Source organism: Stylophora pistillata, chromosome 6 (genome assembly GCF_964205215.1).
Source record: "Stylophora pistillata chromosome 6, jaStyPist1.2, whole genome shotgun sequence".
Classification (NCBI taxonomy): Eukaryota; Metazoa; Cnidaria; class Anthozoa; order Scleractinia; family Pocilloporidae; genus Stylophora; species Stylophora pistillata.
Genome location: NC_142524.1, coordinates 11,856,104 through 11,879,786, shown reverse-complemented (window position 1 = coordinate 11,879,786; position 23,683 = coordinate 11,856,104). Strand labels below are relative to the sequence as shown.

The 23,683-nt window shown below is 37.0% G+C and overlaps 1 protein-coding gene across 2 annotated transcripts; it reads left to right on the top strand.

The window, feature by feature from the left end:
* The first annotated feature begins 382 nt into the window (after window positions 1-382).
* On the top strand, window positions 383-21,781 carry LOC111339613 (nuclear RNA export factor 1). 2 transcript variants are annotated; one of them, XM_088724720.1, is made up of 24 exons: window positions 383-503; window positions 5,176-5,371; window positions 5,901-6,039; window positions 6,540-6,623; window positions 7,029-7,136; window positions 7,690-7,818; window positions 8,322-8,391; window positions 9,245-9,333; window positions 10,093-10,200; window positions 10,821-10,936; window positions 11,401-11,437; window positions 12,317-12,385; window positions 13,098-13,153; window positions 14,908-14,968; window positions 15,490-15,548; window positions 15,672-15,733; window positions 16,880-16,995; window positions 17,246-17,288; window positions 18,051-18,114; window positions 19,067-19,124; window positions 19,444-19,530; window positions 20,121-20,179; window positions 20,519-20,579; window positions 21,261-21,781. In XM_088724720.1, exons 1-24 carry the CDS (start codon window positions 419-421, stop codon window positions 21,297-21,299), a joined length of 1,995 nt encoding a protein of 664 aa, XP_088580846.1. In that variant the 5' UTR covers window positions 383-418; the 3' UTR covers window positions 21,300-21,781. The 2 variants fall into 2 exon arrangements, with proteins under 2 accessions (XP_088580846.1, XP_088580845.1); XM_088724719.1 differs by having other exon boundaries at window positions 20,118-20,179.
* The last annotated feature ends 1,902 nt before the right edge of the window (window positions 21,782-23,683 follow it).

Below are 23,683 nucleotides of genomic sequence, written 5' to 3'. Positions count from 1 at the left end.
CTCCCAGCATAATAGCGCCGTGCTCCTTCGTGGTCTCAATTCATCATAAAAAAAAAAAAAATTAAACTAACTTTAAACAAACAAGAACAATTTTGGCAATATATGAGACGTTCAGTGGCGTATTGGATTAATCGTCCTTCTCAACCCTCTGTCTTAAGCCATTCTAAAACTCATAAATTTGTATCTCATCTGAGATTATAAACTACCAGTATCTATGTCATTACTTCTCCACCATAAAAAATTCGACTGCAAACTCTACCATTTCGGACTTTCCAATTTTTTTGGTTATCGAATTAGACAGGAAGGGACCCTCCCTTTCTTCCAGGGACCAGTTCGTACCCTCTGCGCGGTCTGAGAAGAAGGCCAGGCTGCTGATTCTTCAGCCGAGGAGAGTAAAAGTTGAAAAGCTGCAAGAAACATGGCGAAGAATTTATTTGCTAAGGCCGTAGAAGACGCGGCATTAACTGTTTCTTCGCATCAAGATGGATCCAGGAGTTTTAGAGGTACCGTACTGCATAGATTTTGATAGACACAATTGAACTGAACCTTTTATCTCCGTGATGGTTATCTGGACTATACGCGACAAAGCGATTATTTCACATGTGTAGTTTCCGCAAATTAAATCTGCGAGTCAAAAACGGTGAAATTGTAAGGAATTTAGGGAAAGGGGACACAGACGGAGCAAAGAGTAGTTCGAGTGTCTCCATCTCCCCAAAAAATTAAACCCTGCATGTGTGGCATGATCATGTTTCCATGTGCAAATTTTAGAAACAAATCTGAATTTACACCAAGTGTTCACCTTTTGAATATAAGGTATACAGGGTTGGTTTGTAAACAAATTTGCGAAATGCTTAAATGTGAACCAGATTATGATTAGGGGTATTTTTATTAGGGAGAGATAAGGTTTTCAAAAGGCATGGGTACTGGATTATTCTCAGCTACTATTGGGTCATTCCACAGTATTTTGCATGTCACGGAGGGGACAATTCAGAAGAGAATATCATGGATAGCTCCCCAGCTTAATATAATTCAGTTCACTGAGGACTTCTAATGGATAGAACAGCTAATGATTGTTTTAAATCAAACTATTTCCAAACGACTTCTTCCACATGTGTGGGGAATTAGTCATTCATTTAGACTTTCACGGAGGGGACCAGAGAAACTATGAAAACTGAAAGTTAAAATTTAATCTCAGATTTCTGTGAATGTATAATGGCAGCAACAATAATTTAGTATGTAGTTTATTTAGATGTTAAACAACAATAAAACTGCCTTAAATGGAAAAGGCCTTCCTCCTCTCTTACACTGTACAGGAACAGTAAGTGCTCGTGGTTATTGTCACAGAGGGGACTGTCACGGAGGGGACGTTTTGTCCAATAGGCAGCAGTGATCAATTTGAACCAATTTTCCAGCCTTAATATGAGTTTACAGCCCCAGTTTAATTCATTTCTTTTCAAGATATTCTTTAAAGCTTGACCACATCAAAAAGGTTTGCTGTCGTATGTGTCGTCAAGCCTTTAAAGACATTTAATTTATGGCTGGAAAGTATTCTGGAAAGTTGTGTCATGCTGTTTGTTTATATGATACAACACATTTCTTAAAAAAACCTTCATGTTTTTTTTTTAGTTTTTATTTGGAAACTTTAGGTTCATGTAAAGTACTCCTTTGACAGTAAAAATGTTCTACTCACATCCACTTTTGATGTGAATTAACTTTAATTTTAAACTCAATAGTTACATTAATTTCTCTTTTAAGGGAGGAGAGTATAGTTTGTTACATTACATTTATCTTCAGTGACAGTTAATTTTTCTCCATTACAGCGATGTCCCCTCTGTGACAGAAAAGTCCCCTCCGTGACAAAAAATGTCTCCCCTCTGTGACAGAAAAGTCCCCTCTGTGACAAAAGTTCCCCTCCATGACATTTTTATCTTTTTAAAGTAATTAAAAGGAAAAGGAAGTGGAAGAAACTCTTTACCACTTTTGAGTTTGTCAGCCCATACCTCAATAATTAACAGAAGTTTCTGCAGTTATCCCCATTTATTTTAGAAAGATCATAATTTTTGTGGGTATTTTTGTCACGGAGGGGACAATTCAATGTTGGACAAAGCATTACATCTCCTCAGCACAAAGCCAAGAAACAAATTTAATAACATAGGAAGTCTGGGTAAAGAACTTAATGTCCTGACAGTTATTATTAGATTTCTTCTCAAGACAGATCTACAATATTTATTTAGTGTATGTTCCCTCCATGACAGCTTTTTTGGTATCAAAGTTAATTTATGATAATTTATGACACAAAATTATAGTGCTGACATCTCAAAAGTATCATTTTATACAAAATTTAATTTGACATTTAACCAGTCCAGAAATAGAGCTTAATTGTCCTTTTAGTCAATTTTATTTCTTAAAGCTTTATGTCCAAAATACTGTGGAATTACCCTATACAGAATTCTTGGGCTAGTAATTGATAGCATGAGTTATTCAGTATGGAAGGACAGAGCTGTATACGCATGCGCCAGGTTTTGCCACAGAAACACGGATTTTGAGTCGTTTGCATGGTTGATTTCCTATTCTGTTGCTTTGAGGCGTCGTTTTCCTTGCCACTTTTCTTTTACAGAACAACCTCCAAAAACTTGGTACACCCCCTAAAAATGTTCAAAACTCAATTTTCTCCTTAAAAACTCTGGAAATAGGAAAATACCTTTGATGAAAACAGGGGTCCTTGGTTTTAAAAGCCAGCCCTTATTATTTCCCACTAATTTCGCGAAATTTTAGATGTAGGACACTTGAGCCCGTGTTGTTGACCGCATACCCTCTGACGTAGCATTTCATTATTCAGCTCTGTCGTACGGAAGGAGGTATTGGGATTTTTGGTTTGCGGTTTTGGCTATTTTTTAGATCTGTTTTTTGATTTGGTGTTCTTTGCAGTTTGCAGATTTTTAGTTTTTTAGCATTTGGTCTTTGGTTTTCGCCAAAAATACCAATGGATTTTTGGATTTTGTATCTGATAAGGATTTTGGTTTTAACACAAGTTTAATGATACAAGTTTAATGATATATTACAATGATAAATTACAATATTACAAAAAATGTGCACTGCCCGCAGTTAGCAAAGGCTAGTCGAGGCGGGCAGTGTTTAATACGTATATTATAAAATATAAAATAAAAAGATTTACAGAGCAAGAGATTCAAAATTCTAGACAAATTACAGCTACATTAATACATTTAAGATATGGCAAGAAAACAGAACAAGTTGGGGTCTTATAGTTGTGCTATTAAAGTAGACAAATCAATATGATCGTCATATTTTTCAAGTCTCTGGAGGAGGAAATCATGAGTTTTACTCTTAAAGTTGTATTTTGATAGCTGGCGCACTTCACAAGACAAGCTATTCCAGATTCTAACACCATTTCTTGAAAATGCCCTTTTTTGTATATCTAATCTTGAACTTTCAACAAAATAGTCGCCTCTTGAAGATGATCTTGTCTAATAGGGATCAATATTAGCTTGATAAGGGAATAAGTTAGATATGTTAGAAGGTGACAAATTATTGGATATGTCATGCATCATGATGGCAACTGATTTAAAGTAAAGCATATCCAAAGGAAGAAAACGAGAAGAAACAAAAATCGGGATTGCTTGAGATCTGTAGTCACCAAAGTACATTAAGCGAAGGGCTCGTTTTTGAAGGATTAGAATTTTATCTCTATGAATTTTTGCAGCTTGACCCCATGCAACTATACCATACAACAAATAGGGTTGGATAAGTGACCTGTAAATGTGGTTTAGAGTACTAAGGGGTACAACCTGTCTTAATCTAGAGATAACGCCAATTGATTTACTTATTTTGGATGCAATATGAGCAATATGTTGACCCCATGAAAGAGTTTCATCGATAAGCACTCCCAAGTATTTAATAAATTCCTTCCGTTCTAGAGAATTGTAACTGTTAGTATGATGGTCAAAGATTCTCAAATTTATTTGGTGATTCAGTTTTTTCTGTCTGGGCCGAAAAATAACAAAGTTAGATTTTTTTATATTCAGTGATAACTTGTTAACAATTAACCAATTGTAGATGTTGCAGAGTTCAGCATTAACTATGGTTTCAAGTAATGTAAGATCGTTTTTATCAGCATATAAGAGATTAGTATCATCTGTGAATAAGTAAAATTTAAATCTATTAGAGCTATTAGATATATCGTTTATATAAATGAGGAAAAGTAGGGGTCTTAACACCGACCCCTGTGGAACTCCTGATAAGATTACTTCCTTCTTGGATATACTTTTAACACCAATTTGTGTTGTTTGTTGTCAAGCTACTAGGTAAGAAGCAAACCACTCGTTCACTATTCCACGTATTCCGTAATGATTCAGCTTTTGCAATAATATTGAATGGTCGACCATGTCGAAGGCCTTCCTCAAGTCAATGAATATACCGCACGAATACATCTTTTTGTCCAATGATGTTATTTTCAATTTGACTGATTATGTCCAGGATAGCATGTTCAGTAGATCGTTTCTCGTGGAAACCATATTGTGAATCATTAAGTATATTACGTTTCTCAAGAAAGCATTTGAGACGATGATACATCATTTTTTCGAAAATATGATTAAAAACAGACAGAAGAGATATAGGTCTATAATTAGAAGGGTCAGATTCATCATCATTTTTATATATTGGAATAACTTTAGCAAGTTTTAGCTTAGATGGATAAGTTCCACATTCGAGTGATTTATTTATAATTATAGACAAAGGTTGACTAATGACATGTTTAGCAGATCTTAAAATGCGAATAGGTAGAGAATATAATCCATGAGCTTTATTTTGAGGAATTTCAAGTTCAATTTCAGAAGGAGACATGGGATTAAAGAAGAATGAACCAGAGGAATTTAACTTTGGAAGATATTCAGTAAATTGTTTTGATGGATTTGGCATTTTAAAGGCTAAATTATATCCAACTGAAGAAAAATACTTATTCATTATATCAGGGAACTCAGAGTAATTATATCATACTTGTTTGGTTCGCGGGCATTTTAAAGAGCTTATATCTTTTCGGACCTTGTTTTTCCGGCCTAGAAGACTATTGATACCCTCTCAGGTTTTTTTAGTGTTCATTAAATTTTCTTCAAAATATTTTTCCTAATTTATTTTTAAACAATTTTTTTTTGTGTTTAGAATCTGAGAAGCCAGGTAGGGGGCATTCTTTTCGAGGACAACCAAGAGGCAGAAGCAGGGGTAGAGGAAGGGGGAGAGGAAGAGGGCGTAGCAGTAGCCACCATGGAAGCTATCCTCATCCTAGATCACACTTAGCTGGTGATGATGATGATGACATAGACATGGATGAAGGAAGCCAAAGATCTCAATCAAGATAGTGAGAATAGTGAACAAATCAACAGTGATTTAATTAGCCTGCTCTGCAGCACTCTTATCAACAACAATATTTGTCATCACAGTGGCAGAATGTGTCCTGACAAGGTGTAGCCTAGTGAGTCCGTAACAAATTTTGACCACTGTAATGATGAATATAATTGTTGATAAGAGTACAGATCATACTAAGCACTTTTTTACCACAATAATGACACGTTTACGTGAGCAGCAATGTCAGTACTCTTATTCCCAATGGCAAATTGGCCAATCAGATTGTGTTATTACTGCCTACTGTGGTAAAATATATTGCCTCCTGTTTGTTCATATATAAGAATGGCAGTTACCATTTATTTTATGGGGTGGCAGATATTAAATATTAGGGATTGATGGTACACCATGTTGTTCTGGCAACTGGGTCTAAGATCCAAAAGTCAGCTTTTCAAAAGTTACTACAGTGTTGTATATTGTATTTCCTCAATTCATGAATTTACATTGCAACGATTTTATTAATGTCTATGGTTATTTTGATGTAGCAATCCTTACAACAGAAGACCTCCGTCTCGTCGTGGAGACAGAGGAAGTAATAGAGGTGATGTAAGGTCTAGATTAGGGGCAGTCCCTGATAGAGCTGCAGGAACTCAAGGAAATAAGTCGGACTGGTATAAAGTTGTGGTGGGTATTAAAATATTTTGGATACAATTGCACAACTACATGTACATACCTGTAAATGTTTTGAACCTTCCATATTTTAGTTGCAGGAAGTCTTACTTGAAATTGGCCCTTAACCATTTCATCAGTATATTCTCAACTTCAGACATGTACGTGTAAATGACGTACCCCTCGTTGTTGCTATCTTCCCAACATGTTGAACCTGTTGCTATTCTGATAAATAGTTGTTCAAACATTCCTTGTGTTCATGACAATCAGAATATTTGTAGCAATGGGGAAAAAGAAATCTCTATTACCAGTATTGTTTTTCAAGTTGTATAGAAAAGCATTTCATTGCCATTGTTCTAATCTACATGTATATGACTAAGACATTGTGATAAGTACATAGAGAGTTGAAATTTCTGTCAATACACATTCTCTTTTAGATTGCGATCTTTTTATTGATTGATTTCCACCTTTATTTCATTATTTATTTTTATTCTGTTGATGTGACCCATCCATAGATACCACAAGGGAAAAAACACGACAAAGAATGGCTTATAAAAAAACTGCAGAATACATGTGAAGAGGCCTTCCAACCAGTTAGTGTGAGTGATACTTAGTGAGTGCCTCCCATTTCCAAGTGAAAAGTGCTTTGCTAGCTTAAAGTTTATGCTTGATACTCCTCAGAGGTGCAAGACAAAGTACTTTTTCCCTTGTGTAAGCAAAGAGACACAAAATCACTTCTTGTTTCATTTAGGTTATGGTAGGGCAAAATGTTTTCTGGACTAAATAAACATTTCAAAAGACATGTACATGTAGAATGTTGCTGGCAAAATAGTTGGCAGAATAGTGATATTTCCTATAGACCTCAATTAATTTTATTGGACCATGGGTAGCTGCACTCTATTTGAACTTGTAGTCTTCTCTTTCTGCTGGTGAAAACTGGAGTTAACATGTATTTGATATTTGAGATGTTTTTCAAAAACTTGTGAAAAATTGTGTTTTTATAGTTCCATCCCTTCAAGGGAGAGTCTTCAGCCTTCTTTGTTGAAGGAAGTAAAGCTGCAGAAGCATTGAAAAGAGTTAGTCACAAAATAACTGTCAAGGATGGATCAAAGGTAACTTAAGCCACTGTGTTTTGGTTACATTGCTGTGGAAAAGTAACCCAACAGCAGGGCTCGATAAAACCCCCATCTGGTCATCCGGGACAAGTAGATTTTCCCTTCGGGCAAGTAACTGTCTCTCCTTCCTTGCCCAACAGGCAAGGACTCAGTGGGCAAGCCATTCACCAAGGGTAATCAAGTGTTAAGATGAAGCTTGACGAAAATTACAATTTATAGCATTGTTTTGTTGTTTGCATGACACGCGCTCACAGATAAGAAGTGGTTGCCTAGCCCGCGATCAAAGTCTTCCCCGATCAAATTTCTTTCCAGGATAAAAATAGCCGCGTTGGGAATGAAAACGCTGTGTTTATTTCTTAATTGTAGCCACCAGATTTGCCAGTTGCCAGCTCCTAACAAAATCCCTGCTTCATGTAGGCTACCTATGATAACATTCCTTTTTTAGACTGCTGTTACAGCTGTAATCAGCTGAGAACGTTATACATGTACCATCAACTAAATGATACTTCTGCAATCAAACCATTTTCTGTAATCTGTTTATCACTTTTAGCTGATAGTGAGTGTTCGTCCCAGTGCCCCACCCCAAAACCAAACCAATAATTTTCCTGTTCGTGAAGTTCATGATGGCAGTAGTAGAGGTGGTGATTCATTAGATGATGCCACAAAACAAGTATTGAGGGTGAGTAATTTATACATAATTATAGTTTGCATTAATCATCACCATCATTTTCATCACACTATTCTCGTTGTCAACATCATAAATAATAATAATAATAATAATAATAATAATTAAATAATTTAGCAATGGACATTCCACTGGGTGGCTCTTCTTGTCCACTGTTTCCAGATCTAATTGGAATTTGGAATGTTGGTTCCCTGAAGCAATGGCATCATTTAAATTGACAATTCATTCATGAGCAATACTTCAAATGGAAGTCCTTTCTTGTCAAAAACGGTCAAAATTTTTTGCACTCGAGTGAACATGTATCCATGATCTTGTGACTGAGAACAAACAGTTAATACATCGTTGAGCTCTGCAAATGCTATTTGAAATTGGACAATAGAACTAATCCTATACAACTTATTAGCACACTGACGTGTTTAAAAGATTAATTCCTAAGTTTATTTATTAAGTTGCTAACTGCTGAATCATCTTTTCTTCAACTGTTTCATACAATGTAGGAGTGTCTCAGTAAACGTTATGATAATATGGCAAAAGTACTTGACCTCTCTGATTTGTTTCACGATGAAGGTATGTTGTAAGTGTACTTGCTTAGGGTTAAAGTTAGGTCTTATATAAAGGGTTGCATGGAAAAGTGCTGTAAATAACATCTGAACATCTGGTAACTCTTACTGAAACATTTGGAGAATTAACTGTTTCATCAAATTCTAAGCCTCACCACATTTGTTCTAAATTATAATGTGTAGCTACTTATATTTTAAAATGTCACGTGTGTGTGTGTGTGTGTGTGTGTGTGTGTGTGTGTGTGTGTGTGTGTGTGTGTGTGTGTGTGTGTGTGTGTGTGTGTGTGTGTGTGTGGGTGGGTGGGTGTGTGGGTGTGTGTGTGGGTGTGGGTGGTCCCTCACCAAATCCTTACATAGTGAAAAGTTAACATATCAGGTGAAGAGGAATTTTGTTGAGGGTGCAGATAGTTCAGATTAAGTGCATATTCACAGTTTCTTGCACGGCTTCTTGTGTAATTTGGATTACACAAGCACTGATGAATTTGATGCAAACCTAAAACAGAAATCACGTGATTGTGCATGTAAAAGGTTGTCGAATGAATCTTTTCAATTTTAAAGTTTTTCTCATTCTTCCTTATTCCAAATTGCTTCCAAAATCATTTATGTGGATATTGTGTTACAATGCTAAGCAAGGAGAACTTTTTCTTGGAAGCAAAACTAATTAAAATGACCTTTATCCACTAATTCATTCAATATTTGTTTCAAAATTTATTGAGCTTTCATAGTGCTACAGGTACCCTTATCAAAAAGTTTTACATTGTATAACTGCCTTGTTCAATTTTTGTAAACTCTCCTATAAAGACCTTGTAAGTAAGGTGAAACAGCAGTTACAATCATGATGGTACTTTTGCTTCTAACAGTGCTAAATTCAAATAATGTACAAGGAGTACTGTCAAGATATCGGCTGGCATCAGGAATTGTGAAAATTATTGGAGAGAACTGCCCTGAGGTGATTATTTAAAATTTATCAGTTAAGGAAAGTTTCTAGAAAATTGAGGAGAGGAAAAAATCCTTGTAGTACATTTAATAAATTTTTGCCTTGGGAATCTGCGTGCTTTAAGAGCAGGTTGGTTCTTTGGGGTTGGTTGAGCCGTGGTTTAGAAACAGAAGAATGATGTCGAATACTGGTAGATAGGATATGGTTTAATTTCCTTTGTATTCACGTGTGGTTATTTATGCCAAGTAAGAATTGTCAATGCCAATAGAAGAGTTTCAGAATAATTTTTTTTCTAACCGTTTATACTGCATTACCGCAGTAGGGTGGGACTAGAACGGAACATATATCAACCATGAGAGTAGTCTACCCAATAAATCCCGCCCATCCCACCCCAGGGGAGGACATCCATCACACAGTAATCACGTGTGTGGGAAAGTAACATCTCCTACCCCTAACCCTGCAGGAGATGGGACCTCCATTTATTCATCCCTATCCGAGAAGACTAGAATATCTCACCATTAATTTTCTTGATGTTATAGAAAGGTAGCATATTCTTCTCAAGTATTTTAAGACATTGAGTGTTGGTCTGGCCAGGGCTTGAACCCTCGACCTCCCGCACAACAGTCCAGCGCTCTATCCATTGAGCTAAGTGGGAGGTGGTCAATGCATGTAATCAGCAAAGTACTGTAATGATGTAAATGAATTAGCATCATCATCACTATCAATTTGTATAACTTTGTAAAATATTTCCCTTGTTGTTGTTCACTGTAGGTTCAGTCACTTGACTTAAGTAACAATCGCCTAAAGAGCTTGGATGGTTTTAAGGACCTTGCAAAGGAAACATCAAACTTAAAGCATATCAAGATCTCCAATAATCAAGTCAGTACCATTATTTCCAAGGAGTTTGTAACTATTGCATATTCATTGTGTTTGGGTGATCTTGGGGACATGTAGATAATGTGCTTTCTTTGTTATTCCTGGTTCAGCAAAAGAACTTTGCAGAAAGTCACAGAAACTCTGGCTCAATTAAGTGTTTGGTTAGAATTTGTTCAAACGAATTTTATTTTAATTTCCTTTGCTTACTTTTACATGTTTATCCTTGTGTGAAACAATTGGAATTCTGAATCCAATTGGCTTGAAAAATTTGAAGCCAAGAAAAGAAAAGTGTCGTAAGATACATCAAAAAGAAAAACTTGGTCCAAAAAATTTCAGAACCGTGTTTCTGTGGTCGAAGAAAATTTATCTCTTAACAACTCTCCATCATTTAATAGTTAATAGTGTTTTAGAAGCTTTTTAAAGATTGAATCTACCTGTTTAAGAAGCATCACTCTAAAAAATAAATTGCCATTTTTGAGAACTGTTTCTCATCCTCTAGCATGAGCTTGTTGAATCCAGTTGACTAATCTAATGTGAAGTTGTATAACTGCACAGAAGAGTGGAAAGTGCCACATGTTACATTGTAGTAGTAGGATTTATTCACAGATTTTAAATTCTTGCAGTTAAGAGCTGTAGAAGAACTGGACAAGATAAAGTCCTTGAGTCAGCTCCAAACCATTGCACTTGATGGCAATCCTCTTTGCGATATATTTCAAGACAAACAAAGTTCATATACCAGGTGTGTCTTGCTTGTCCATCGCTTTACGTTTACATGTAACTACAAATGGCAGTAAGTTTTTCCACACATGCACAAATGTACAACCCTTGCATGGTCAGTGCTCTAAGGTGCTAACATTTCAGTTTCGTGACAAGAAGAAAAAAACATTGCCAATCAGATTTCTAGAGAAAGTTGCCAAATTGTTGAGGTGGTTAGGTTGTGGTATTGGGATACTAGGTAAAACACCTCACTTTCCAATAACATACATTTAAATGGGCACCAGCAAATTGTTAGGGAAGCCTTATTAAATGCCGGGGGGTAGACTCATCTAGGTGGAGAGGTAAATAAATTCTCTTAGTCACTTTATGCTAACAAAACCAGGATCAGGAAAACCCAAGTTTTCCTATCCATGGTATCACTCCACAAATAGCTTTGAATGGCAGGTTAATATCAGTCTAATGTTATTTTTGCTGTATTGCATTTAGTGCTATCAGAAGCAGGTTTCCTAAAGTAACCAGTCTGGTAAGAGAAATGTTTTTTTCTTTTTTTTTTTTTTTTCTAACTCATTGTATGTTCAATCTATTACAGACTTTCTTCTAGTTTCATTGTAGTTAAATCAACATGGCTGCGGAATTTTAGTGTGTTTTAATATTGACCTGAGAAAAAAATGTCAAAGTATCTTCAGTTGCTACTTAATAAGACGATTGAGCAATTTTTTGCTTGTTACAAAAATACCAAACAACAGCAGTACACTGGGTAAACCCACCAGTTTTGTTTCATTTGTGAGAAAGTCATTTACTCTTCAGGTAAAACTCGGTTTTCATGTACCTTTTTTTTAACAAGTTCTGTACCATCTTGGTAATGTTCACATAGTGTTTCTCAAGACATGTAACTATGGGGAGGGGGGGAGATCAAAGTTAAAAAAGATCCTACCCAGCTGGTAGTATATACATAGACTTTTTGGGCTGCCACTAAGTTTTAACCCCTTAACTCCCAGAGTTGATTGACATGTAACTTCTCCCTATAATATCCATACATTATCCAGCAAACAGGTGATGAGAATACTCAAACTTATCAGGTAGAAGTTGTTGCCTTGATGAAACATCAAATTTTCATAACTAATTTACAAGGAAATGTGTAACAGTTAGAGGGGAGAGTTAACAATCAGATCTTGGGAGGTAAAAGGTTTTAATGCAGCTGTTAGTTTGGAGATATCACCTTGGCTTAGCAAAATGTAACATGTGGCCAAGTGTGTTGTAACAATAATCACCATCTTAACCTGTGACATCAAGTGAGTTTAGCTGTAACAGGTTTAACAGGTTAGAGCCTGTTTGTATTGTGGGGGGGAAGGGAAGTCAACAACATCTTGCACTAAAATAAGCACTGTGGTGTTATTATTAGGATGGCCATGAACTTCCCCCACCAATAGGATTTGACCTTCCCTCTGAGGAATCTCTTCCTGCGTCAAAGGTACAGTGCTTTGTTGTTATAAATGTAAACACACTTGTGTAAAACTAGCAACTTGTATTTAACAATTATTCGCCAAAGGCAAGGTGAATATTGTCGAATAATCCTCAAGACGAAGTCGAGGGGATTACTTGACAATATTCACCGAATATTTAACATTTTATATGAACCGCGTGGAGCGGTTTATATAGTGTCATATAAGAAACCGCTTGACCAGATTGCTGGAAACCCTTTGCTCAGCTCTAAAATTATACTAATGAGTTTTAGAACTACCTGTGGGAGCTAGGTCCCTCTGATTTAGCCAATTCTGCCTCTGAATAATTGGTCTTAGAATTACCTAAAATGTACATGTACATGTGGAAGTAATTGTGTTTGACTTGTGACAATGACTTAGAGGTAGGATTATGGATAAAATTAAAGAGGAAAAAAACTGGCCAGTGTTTTCACAGGCCACATATACACGGAATTGATATTTATAATTTACAGAATTGTTCTTATTTGCCATGGTAAATACTGTACAAGCAAGCATGTGATCATTGTGAATAAGTGATCGTGTTCTAGCTACATTATTTTTTAACTTTTTTATATCCAATCAATAGTAATAAATTAAATTACATAGTTGAATACTGTGACTTGAAGTGGTTACTCTTTCACTTCAGACTACTGAATTAAATCTAAATAGAATTCTTTATTTATTGATTCATTTGATTTTTAGGAAAGTTTTTTTGGTGATCCTGCAGTTAAGGACCTGGTGCTAAAATTCATTGACCAGTATGTAGTTCATATTTTTATGTGCACCCAGAAAATGTAGATTGTGGTCTCTACTTTACCGATTTCAACCATTATACAAAAGTATGATGAGCTTGCCTCTTCAAAAGGCCAACATATGTATTTCATAAAAGTGTTTTGGGGTTTTGAAGTTTTGTTATATTCCAGTGAAATGTTAGGGAACATGACACGCTCACAGGGCTAGAAAAAAAAAAGGATGGAATGATTGGGCAGAAAAGCTCTCAATGAAATTTTCTGACCAACACCAAAAATTTCTTAAAAGCGAAATTGTTGTGTAAATGTCAATCTAGCTGCTGTCCAAAACTAAAGCCAAATGAATGAACAACATCTCATGGTCTTTCAGCTCAACTTTTCAAAGGAATTCCAGTAAGAGAAAATTTGTATTTGACCCATGAACACATAAAATAGTAATGTAATTTGATTTTTTACCTCTGGGAAAACAGAAAATCATCATTTCTCTCTTAAAATTCACCATTCAAAGTTCGGATAAAATCTTGGTGTGAAGAAATCTGTCAAACTGTAGGTATGGAAGGAAAATAACAGCAACAATATGCCTCACATGCCTTTTTTTGTCTTCGTAACAATGGCAGAGTTGAGTAGGGTTTGTTTTATCACAGAATTTAGCATCTTGCTTGGTGTTGATGGTAGTGATGGTGTATGATGGCATTTTCTTAGATGTTTTTTCTCTTTCCTTGTGCAGTGTTGTTGTCAGAAATATCATTTATTCCTCTTTAGACTCTACCACACAGCAGTTCTAAATGTGGTTTTCTTTCTATTTAAAAGAATTATTTTACCAGTTTGAACATATCATAATTTATCTTCTGCTGAGTGTACTTAAACCAGAGTGCCTTCTCAACTAAGGCTCAGAAAGCATTAGCTCTGCTTAATAGAGAGCTACATTTCGGCTGGGTCAGACCAAGCATGTGATGGGGTGGTACAGGAAGATTTGTACTAAACTCCAGCTGGTCTGTTTAAACCCATGACATGGACAAAGCAGACACAGTGAATCAGTCTGCATCTATTTGTGTGTCCATGTCTTTCAAAAACATGCAACTGTGGTACATTACAGATATGTTATCCACAATTGTTCTGAACTGAAATGAACTGGTCCAACCAGAATGTTAACCATTGCCTGTAAACATCAATTTGTGCTGTGCATACTGCCACTGCCATCAACAAATGCGGTTTCACATCAGCGTCTGTTGTCTACAAAATACACAACTCCAAATTATACCTCATGCCATAAATTGTTGCTGTACTCTCCCTCCTTACCAATGGTGGCCTTGATTCGATTTATCAACTCACTAGTAATTTCTTAACCAAAAGTATAGAAAAACAGAGAATATGCATTCCACTTCTTTCAGGTGCCTGTTCAGAATTTTTAAGTGAAAGATTTTCTGCATGATTATTTGAAGGTTTTGAGTTGTTTGGAAACCCAATCAAAACTTTGTTTGAGTATTTTCTGGTTTTATTGCCCATTGTGATTACTGGTAACGAGTTAAAACTTGCAGGTAAACTGCCAATTGAGGAATATTAGCGAAGAAAGTAAAGCCCAAACTATTTTTTTTACTTTCTCCTTTTTTTTAAATTGAGTGTCACTGTGAGTATTGATTTGCCATTCATCATGCTGATGTCAAAACATGAAATGTTTTGAGTATTCTTGAATGTGACTATGTTCAAGGTGGTGCCCCAGTCGGGCCCAATCCCTCGTGCACAACTTTGTTTCTACCTTTTAGATATTTTAAGATTTATGACACAGACAACAGACAAGGCCTTCTAGAAGCTTACCATGATCAGGTAATGGGTTGTGAGAGATATCCAATGATTATGAAGTTGCATGTATTTCCAGTCTCAGTAAATGGTGTAACTATGCTCAAGGAGGCGAAAATGTTGCATGCCCTAAAAAACTTTTTATCATTAGAGCCACGGGTTCGTGCAGAGTTGTTATCTCACGCTGTGATGGGGCAGGTGTGGTGAGTGTGGCGATTGTATGAGGGTCTAACTGGGGTTAACTGTTAACCGTAAAACGGCAACAAAATTTAGTCGCTAGGCTGAGAGCAGTCCCTCTAACCCAGTCCCTCTCGCCCAGCTTCTCGTGAACTCCGGAAGCGAGGTGTGTTGGGAAAAGCTTTTAAATTCGCCTGATGTTTTCGCTTAGAAAAAGGAACTGCTCGTAGTCTACCAAAATCGAGCAAATGCCCCGGATGAGAGTGAAGAATTACATGGGCCCCATATATGAAAGAGGGCAAGGGATGACGTCATAGCAATGATACTGGTTTTGTTGAACTAAATAGTGTTAACAATTTGGTTTTTGGCAGGCAATATTTTCCATGTGTGTCAATACAGAAGCATTAGTGAAGGATCGCGGTGGTCAAAGGTCAGTGTCCTAGTTTAGTGAACAACAGCTGTACTCAAATATTCCCTGATGAACAGGTCAAGTTACAGCTGTTTGTCGGAACTCGATTAAAGAATCATCATCAGCTATTTCATTTCTGACCAGGGCTCCTTCACTTGGTGACTACATGAAGAACAGCCGAAACTTGAAAAGAGTCACAGATCCAGGTAATGTTAACAGTTTCTTACAATTACTAAAAAGTTGTTACCTTTGTACAACTAAGCAGGGCTCGAAATAAACGCTCGCAAACTCGCAGACTGCGAGTGATTTCGATAATCTGCGAGTGAGGAAAATATCCACTAGCAAACGGTTGCCAGTTAGAATCATCCATTTCTCCCAAACATTTGAAGAAAGCTGTTGGAACACAAGAAGGATTGCACGGACGACATGTGAGGAAAATAAAACAGCGGATGCTGAGGGAAATAGCCACTGGCCAGCAGTATTACACCAAGGCTCTGTGCCACACCTGCGCATTCGTGTGTTGTTGTTTCTCGTGGTTTTGGAGCTATAATTTCATAAAAGATATCAAAAAGAACTTCTTTTCTCAAGAACACTAGTACTAGTGACGATGAATTTGCTGGTGTTCTAGCCAGTTTGCTATTGGAAAAAATCTTACAAAACTTTGCAAGTGGACTAAAAGGTTATCTTCGATTCCTGAACTACATGCAGAGTATTCTGTAAAGGAAACTTATGTTACTCAATCATCTTGTTGCAAACCTCCAAGTTAGCTATTTGAAAGTCACATTTCATCCAGGCCTCAGATACATTAGATTCTAGAGGGAAGGTGTATTGACAACCTCGTTTCCAGGCTGTCTCATTTCTCCTCACTCGCTCAAGGGGGGCGGGAAGATGAGAGACCCTGGGAACGAGGTTGGTGTATTGGACAGCCATGCAGTCATTTCCGTCTTTTTCTAGCCAAGGAGAGTAACAGGCTTTCATTGGAGTGGCACTTGTAAACATTCTTTGTGGGGGTATAAAAACGGTACAGAGTTAAGGAAACCGCCAAAGGGATCAATTATGGTTTAGAATGGAGAATGTTAACATTGATTGATTAAAATTAAGTTGTGTATTTGGCATTCACCTTTTGTAAACTAACACAGGAATCTAAAAGTATCTTGTTCTCCTGAGCAGCTCGGTTTCCCAAACGCCTTAAGTTGTGGTAACGTAGCAACTTCGTGTTTACCTTGAATGAAAAATCAGCTTGAACCTGACGAAAACGCGCAGAATGGCAAGCAAATCGTCGCAGTCAGTAATTCTGTTGTGACGCTGTTTTGTACGATTATGTTTTCGTCTAACGATGGCTTTATTTGCAGAGCGTCGAAGCAGTTTCTTAAAGCACTCAAGACTCTCTGTTGTTGCATTTTTGAATGAGCTGCCCAGCACCAAGCATGATTTGTCAAGTTTTACTATTGATGTGAGTCTGGCCCTGGTAAGTTATTGCACAGAAGTACTGTTTATAACAATCATCTACTGTAGCTTAGTCCATTGTTTGCTATGATGGTTTTGTATTTTTTTTTGCTTAATTTCTTTACTGGGTCGTCCTTATTTAGCAAACCTCACGGGTATTTTGCCTCAGTGAATTAATTGATTTTTGATAATTGACTCTTACTTCGCTTTGAGAGAAGGTAGACCAGCAAATTTAGCTATGACCCTGATTGAATGCTGTGTTTTTCATCTAGCCTTCCTGCTTGTCATTTGCAGTCAGAGGATTGTTCTTAGAGAGTAAGTAAGCTATCTTAGCTGTATTCTTTAGGACAAGGCTCCAGTGAACAACAAGGAGAATAACTGTAAATGGGAAGAAGGAAAATGGACATCTATTCCCCTTCCCAGTCCACCGCTTTTTGTCGCTTCTATTCTGTTTACGCTCTCCATTCAGTCCCAGGCCGTTCGCCCTCATCTCAATAATAAGCTTAGTCTCAAGCTACCCCAACTGTTTTTGAATTTGGTGATGTTCTAGCAAAGTCAATGTGCTGCGTTGGATCAAGAGCATCATACAACATGCCCCAAAACAAAATAAAAGTATGTCTCGCGTTGGAGCGCTTTGCAGTGTTGCATTATGGTTTTCAAGGAGACGTATGCACGCTGAATTACACACTGCTCTTAATCACGTCGTGACCTTACAAGCACATAACTGTAACTCCTTGCAGAGTCCAAAAAAGGGTTGACAGCTCTCGTTTCATTTTGTTTTTTTCTCCCTTTAAGATGTTCCCAACGATAATGGTTGAAGGCGGCTCAAAACGCAGCTTCATAGCTGTTGTATTATTGAAAAACGCAGTGAATTGAGATTTCTTCGGGAAAAAGGTTTCTTTGTGTCGAGCTTAACAGAAAACGAATCTGAGTTGTGTTTGGTATCCCTTCCCAATTGTCTAGCATACGTACAAAAACTTTGTTGATGTTAACCTTAAACTTACTTGGAGTGTCTTCATTCGTCGATTTGACTCGAGTGAAATTCCACTAAATGCAAATTTTTTTATATTTTGACAGACTCAAAAACATGGAGGTCTTTTACAAGAGTATTTCTCGCTGTTCCTGCTGCCAGCGGAAAGGCGTAAGTACATGTAAAGTTCGAAGTGCACCTGAGCATCAATAACTTTCTATGGAATAAGATGTAAGAAGTTCGCTTGGTTTGATATCTTTTGACTTAATTTTGATCCTAAGTTAATTGAAATCTTGATCTCACAAACAGCAGGGCTTGGAAGGTGAGTTATTTACAAGAGGAATGATATTCTTCTGTCCGATGAAATGATGCTATTTTATTTTCTAGGGTGGGGAAATCGCATTGTATTCAACTAGACTCCCGAGTATTATTTATTGTTGAACAGCACAGTAACAATGCAGCAGTCTGCGAAGAAAGAGACTTGTTAAAAAATACTGTTATTCTTTAATTTGTGAGCCTATGTAAAATACCACCGAAAAAGTTGAAGTGAATACTAAGAAAAATCTTAGAAGTAATGCCAACATAAAAGTACCAAAATTCAATACACATTACATGAAAAACAGTTTTTCCAGAAGAGAACCTATCGTTTTTAACACACTTCTCCAAGAATCAAATTTAAGAAATATAACCATTAAGCAGCTCTCCTCGTTAGCCTACAAATCAAAGGCACTTTTAAATTTGAACTTTAATTCTATTTCTCCACAGACAGTGAACTTTAAGGATCCCAATTTTAAATATTTTTAGATCTTTTAATTTTGATAGGCTACTTTAATTATTTTATTTTACTACATTTCATTTTATTCCATTTTACGCACGACCCCACGTGCGTGTAGTCGCTTTAACAATTATCGTGTTTAAATAAAGTCTTTGTATTGCATTGTATTGTATTGTATTGTATTGTATTGTAATTGGACACGAAACCTCCTCTGAGTGCCCGAACTGAAAACAAACTTTACTCTTACAGTTACAAGTACTCCCTGAAAGAGGCTGTAGATTTTAAATATTTAGTTATGTTATAGCTACATGGTTCCAATCAGTAATTGAAATTGTTTATCTATTTAAGGTTGAGTATAATAAATGATGAACTTCACATTAGCCACGCTTCAACATCTCAAGTTCAGGTAAGCAAGAAAAGGTAGACAGAAAATAAGAAAATTGAACGCCTATTAATGCATAAGTCTGAGATTTTTAATAATGCTTCGACGACAGGCACTTTAGGCTCGATTTCCGCTGCTCTCTCGTGTCCAGTCTCTTTCGTTCCTCCCCGAGAAGAGCTCGGGAAACTCATCTTCGGGGAGAAGCGCGGGCTCCGGTTCCCGAACAGCGGTTGGTAATTGAACCTTCATGCACTTTGGTTCCTCTCATCCCATCCTCATCGCTAAAAAACTAAGGATTGCTTCAACTTTAGGTAATAAATCAATACTTCTTTAACCGTTGCAGGCTGCTGAGAGTGCGATTGCCACAAACAGCACTGCAACGTTACAAGTCAATTCGGCTGTTCCTGGTTTGTCATCAGCAACTCCACAGGTAAAAACAAAATCGCTTTTCGTGATAATATGGGATGTAAAGGAAGAGTTTCCTCTGCTCTTAACAAATGTGGCATGGCTTGTCTCTCCGTTTCCTATTTCTTTTCTTGAGTTTTTTTTTCCTCGGAGACAGGTGGGATATTCGTGTCGCAGATATTGAGAAGCCATCGCAGCTACAAATGGATGTTTAGTCAGACATTTTTATCCATGGCTCTTCTGAACAGCGTATTTTTATAACTCACTAATGCTTCTCACGCTCCAGTAATGCTGTATACTTAAATTGTAATTTCGTCTTTACTGTTTCCCGTATGTGATACAGAGACAACTTTTTCAGCGAAATAGGTCCTCAAGGACTTCATGTTGATACAATTCGCTACTACCCAAATTCGTGTCGCGCAATTCAGGGTCAGTCGTGCTGGCATAATGAAACACCACTCCGGGGTGCACGCGAGACAGCTCACCCGTTTGCTTTCTGAATTGTATTGTATCTTGATCTAGTTTAATGTTAAAAGTATCATAAACAATACTTTATTTAAATCTTGAAACGATAACTTAATTAAAGTCAATTAACTTGATTTCGATTTGTAGCAGCAGCAGATGATTCTCCAGTTTGCAGAGCGGTCTACAATGAACTTAGAGTGGTCATACAAGTGAGTAGCATCAGAATAAGCGTTGTTCAACAAAGCTGTTAAGCGACCCTCAATTTCCTATAATGACCATTGCTAAATCGGACATAACATTATAGGCCATAGAAGTGATAAACGTGTATCTTCTCTGGACCATATCGACCTACAAATATTATCCAGCAGACAGCAAGGTGATGGTGGAGAAGATGACAACTTACTTTCTAGCGGGAGTTGTCCATTTATAACACCAATTCCTCTTGATTAATTTACAACCAAGTGTCTGTCACATAAGGGAGAACCTTTTACTCTGAATGTATGTTGTATGTAATTACCCTTTTGCTGATGGGTTTTATTTCCTCATAGGTGCCTGTCTGAATATAATTGGAACTTTGAGAAAGCTGCAATGGCGTTTTCTTCATTAAAGGTACAGTCGATTTCTGATAACTGTAGTGTCGCGCAGAATCTTTTCTCCCTTGATTTCCTTCATATAGTTTTTGCCATACTCCAGCCACAAATAACTCGTTGTGCATCATCATTAAATTTTGACTATAATAAAAAATGATCAAAAACTGATCAGAAAATTATTCCAAAGATCTGCCAATCATGGCCGTGGAATTATATCCAATCACAGTCGAGTACAACATTTTAGGTGACGCGTGCTCAATCGAATTCATCGTTTGAAGAAGACAAGCAGTATGCAGTCGAAACGTTGCAATCCATTCTCTTTTGAAAGTGTTGTTCACCACAATGACAAATCACAACCAATGTTACGATATTAATTCAATTGCATTTGAACAGTCCTTGTAAACATTATAATTTGGTGATATCAACTAAGTTAAAATTGTAAATTGGCCACCGTAACGAGTTAAAAAGCTAACGTTTCGAGCGTTAGCCCTTCGTCAGAGCGAATGGCGAAGGGCTAACGCCCGAAACGTCAGCTTTTTAACTCTTTACGGTGGCCAATTTACAATTTCAACTTAGTTGATATTACCAAATTACCTTGTTACCCCCACCGACGCAACACCACAGTTTCTTTAGAAACTGACCCCCTTTATTGACTTGTAAACATTATGTTCTTACCACACACTACTTCTTTCCCATTTAGGAGAGTGGGAGGATTCCGCCCGAAGCTTTTGTGAAATGACTCGAATCAGTTATGCAAAATAATGAGCTTTAGAAAATTTATTCAGAGCTGTAGAGTAGATTCACAGTTTTCATTTCAACTAACAATTCCTTTGCCACCGTTCAGGGTATTGGTTACTGCTCTGAACTTTACGCTTTTAAGTCTGTCGCAGTTGTTGATGCAGTTTTTAAGTTGTGAATTCTGGGTCGCTGGATTTTCTACATTGATATCCTTGTACATAATTTCCTCACAAAGTCCGTGTTAGCCCAATAATAGCGTTCAGAACAGCGTATTTTACTTGTTAACATTCGGAAATAGACTTTTTAGAACATTTTACTACATCTACGACTGTTTTTGTTTTTTTTTTTTTTTTCAAGTAATTATTGTTAACCAGAGCCTTAAATGAACCACTCACCGCTATTTAAGATGGCCGCAGTAAACACCTTTTGATGTTATTGTGAAGAATGTCGAAATAATGAAAGAATAAATTGATAACGAAGTGACCTTCGCTGGTGAACTGCTAAAGAAGATAGTAAAGGAAAACAGGATTCCATTTGTTGAAAGAAAAGTAAAATCACTGGTTCATATAAATCAATTTTTCACCTATGGCTGAAAAAAAGAGATAAAATGAGCGTTCAGTGTTATTTCATTTACACTTTTCAACGGTTGAGACAAAATATGCAGACACTGGAGTATACTCCGTCAATAGGTTCACCCTAGTTCCATTTTCCTGTCGTAATATAAAATGGAGCAACTGCGTATTAATTTGTCAAACATATTCCTGGACACAAATGTTGGCTGTTACAATCTTAACCCCGTGATGCAATTTTCGTTGAGAAACATTGAAACTCTTTTGTATTATTATTATATGTCACAACCTGACACCTGTCAATTAGGGAGCGCGTGGAAAAACAAAAGGCGCATGTCAACCGTTGAATAGAGAACAGTACTGTTTGGCAAACAAACTCGAGTTTGGTGACTATGACGACGATGTTTTCTCAAAAAACAGTAATCTTACGGAAAGTATTCGCTTCCATCAACGATTGATCTACAAATGTTTAAAATTTCACTGTAAGTTAATTTAAAGGAATGTTTTGAAGCTGGCATAGTCTGAGGCCATTTCTTAGAGGTGTGTCAATTTTGAATCTGAATTGTTGTGTTGTCTTGGGCTAAACAACCTGTTTTTATGCCTTTTCGGAGTGAATGAGCTAGCAAACGGATGAACCAAAAAAGGAAGTGAAAATATCTAACCTTAAACTACCCGTTGAGTGACTAAAGTCTTCTCCCCTCCATCGCTGGCTTTTCCCACAAGCTTTCGTAAGATTTCGGCATCTTGGCTAGAATTATTTTATAGAATTATTTTATTTTAAAGAGCCATTATTTTGTTACTCTATCGGAAGACTCGATTTATGTGAGGTCACAGTAGTGGCATTTGACATCGCAAACCGTTGCGCGCGCAAACACAGAACGCCCGAGAGCTCTCGTCTCCAGATCATTGATTTCTGGCCCGTTCTCTCTATTTAGTCGTTTTTTGTTTTTCCCTTGGTCACTTGCGGGAGTAGATGCGATAACCTGGAGGATTGGTTGAGGAATTTATGAATATTGGAGGGCCAACGTCACGGAATGAAGAGAAAACAGCAACACAAAATAACCAAAAAACTCACAAACGAACAAAACCAGAAAATCAAACAAAAAAAAACACAAGCAGACAAGAAAAGCTAAGCTAGATTACGAAGTTAAAGCTAAGTTAGGTTACAAAGTCAAAATTTGATCTTTAAGCTACAGTAGTACGGATCTGAGCCGTGTTGAGTGCAGCAGTCCAGTCTATATGTGCATTATGAGGGATAGCTGCTGCTATAATGAAGAGACGCTGGTAACCTAGACACACACACACACACACACACACACACACACACACACACACATACATAGGCTTTAGTTATACACGGTATCAATTTCATATAAAATATGCTCTTCCATCGAGCCGTGTGTAACTTAAATAGACAAATAATCATTCATAAGCAATCTAGAACGAGCGCTTTTTCTACTAATTAATACAACTTAAGCTAATACTAATATTCTAATACTATGTACCAACAGCAATGCTAAAACTAATCAAAGGCTCCTTAGAGCAACTTCATGGTATGAATTTTTGGCGCCCTTGACGTAACCTGCAATCTGGCTTTCTTTAGAAAGATTTTTTGAGCAGTAAACTTAAGCTCGCTTCATATTTGCGGTGTTTGGGTCTTCACGCACGAATCGTTTATGTTATCGTCACTTTTAGGACTTAGACGCCCATTTCTCTGCAGTTGAGTATTGTGTAGCATATTTCCTTTCCATTGTTGGCTCCACAAAGGTATGTTTTGATCAAGTCTGGAATCAAAAAAACCATCACACTTCAAGGG

Excerpts from the sequence above, each read along its gene's own strand:
- LOC111339613 (XM_088724719.1), top strand. The coding sequence starts at position 419 with ATGGCGAAGAATTTATTTGCTAAGGCCGTAGAAGACGCGGCATTAACT. Across the intron at positions 5,372-5,900 it reads CAAAGATCTCAATCAAGATA|CAATCCTTACAACAGAAGAC; the intron begins GTGAGAATAGTG and ends ATTTTGATGTAG. Across the intron at positions 6,040-6,539 it reads CGGACTGGTATAAAGTTGTG|ATACCACAAGGGAAAAAACA; the intron begins GTGGGTATTAAA and ends ACCCATCCATAG.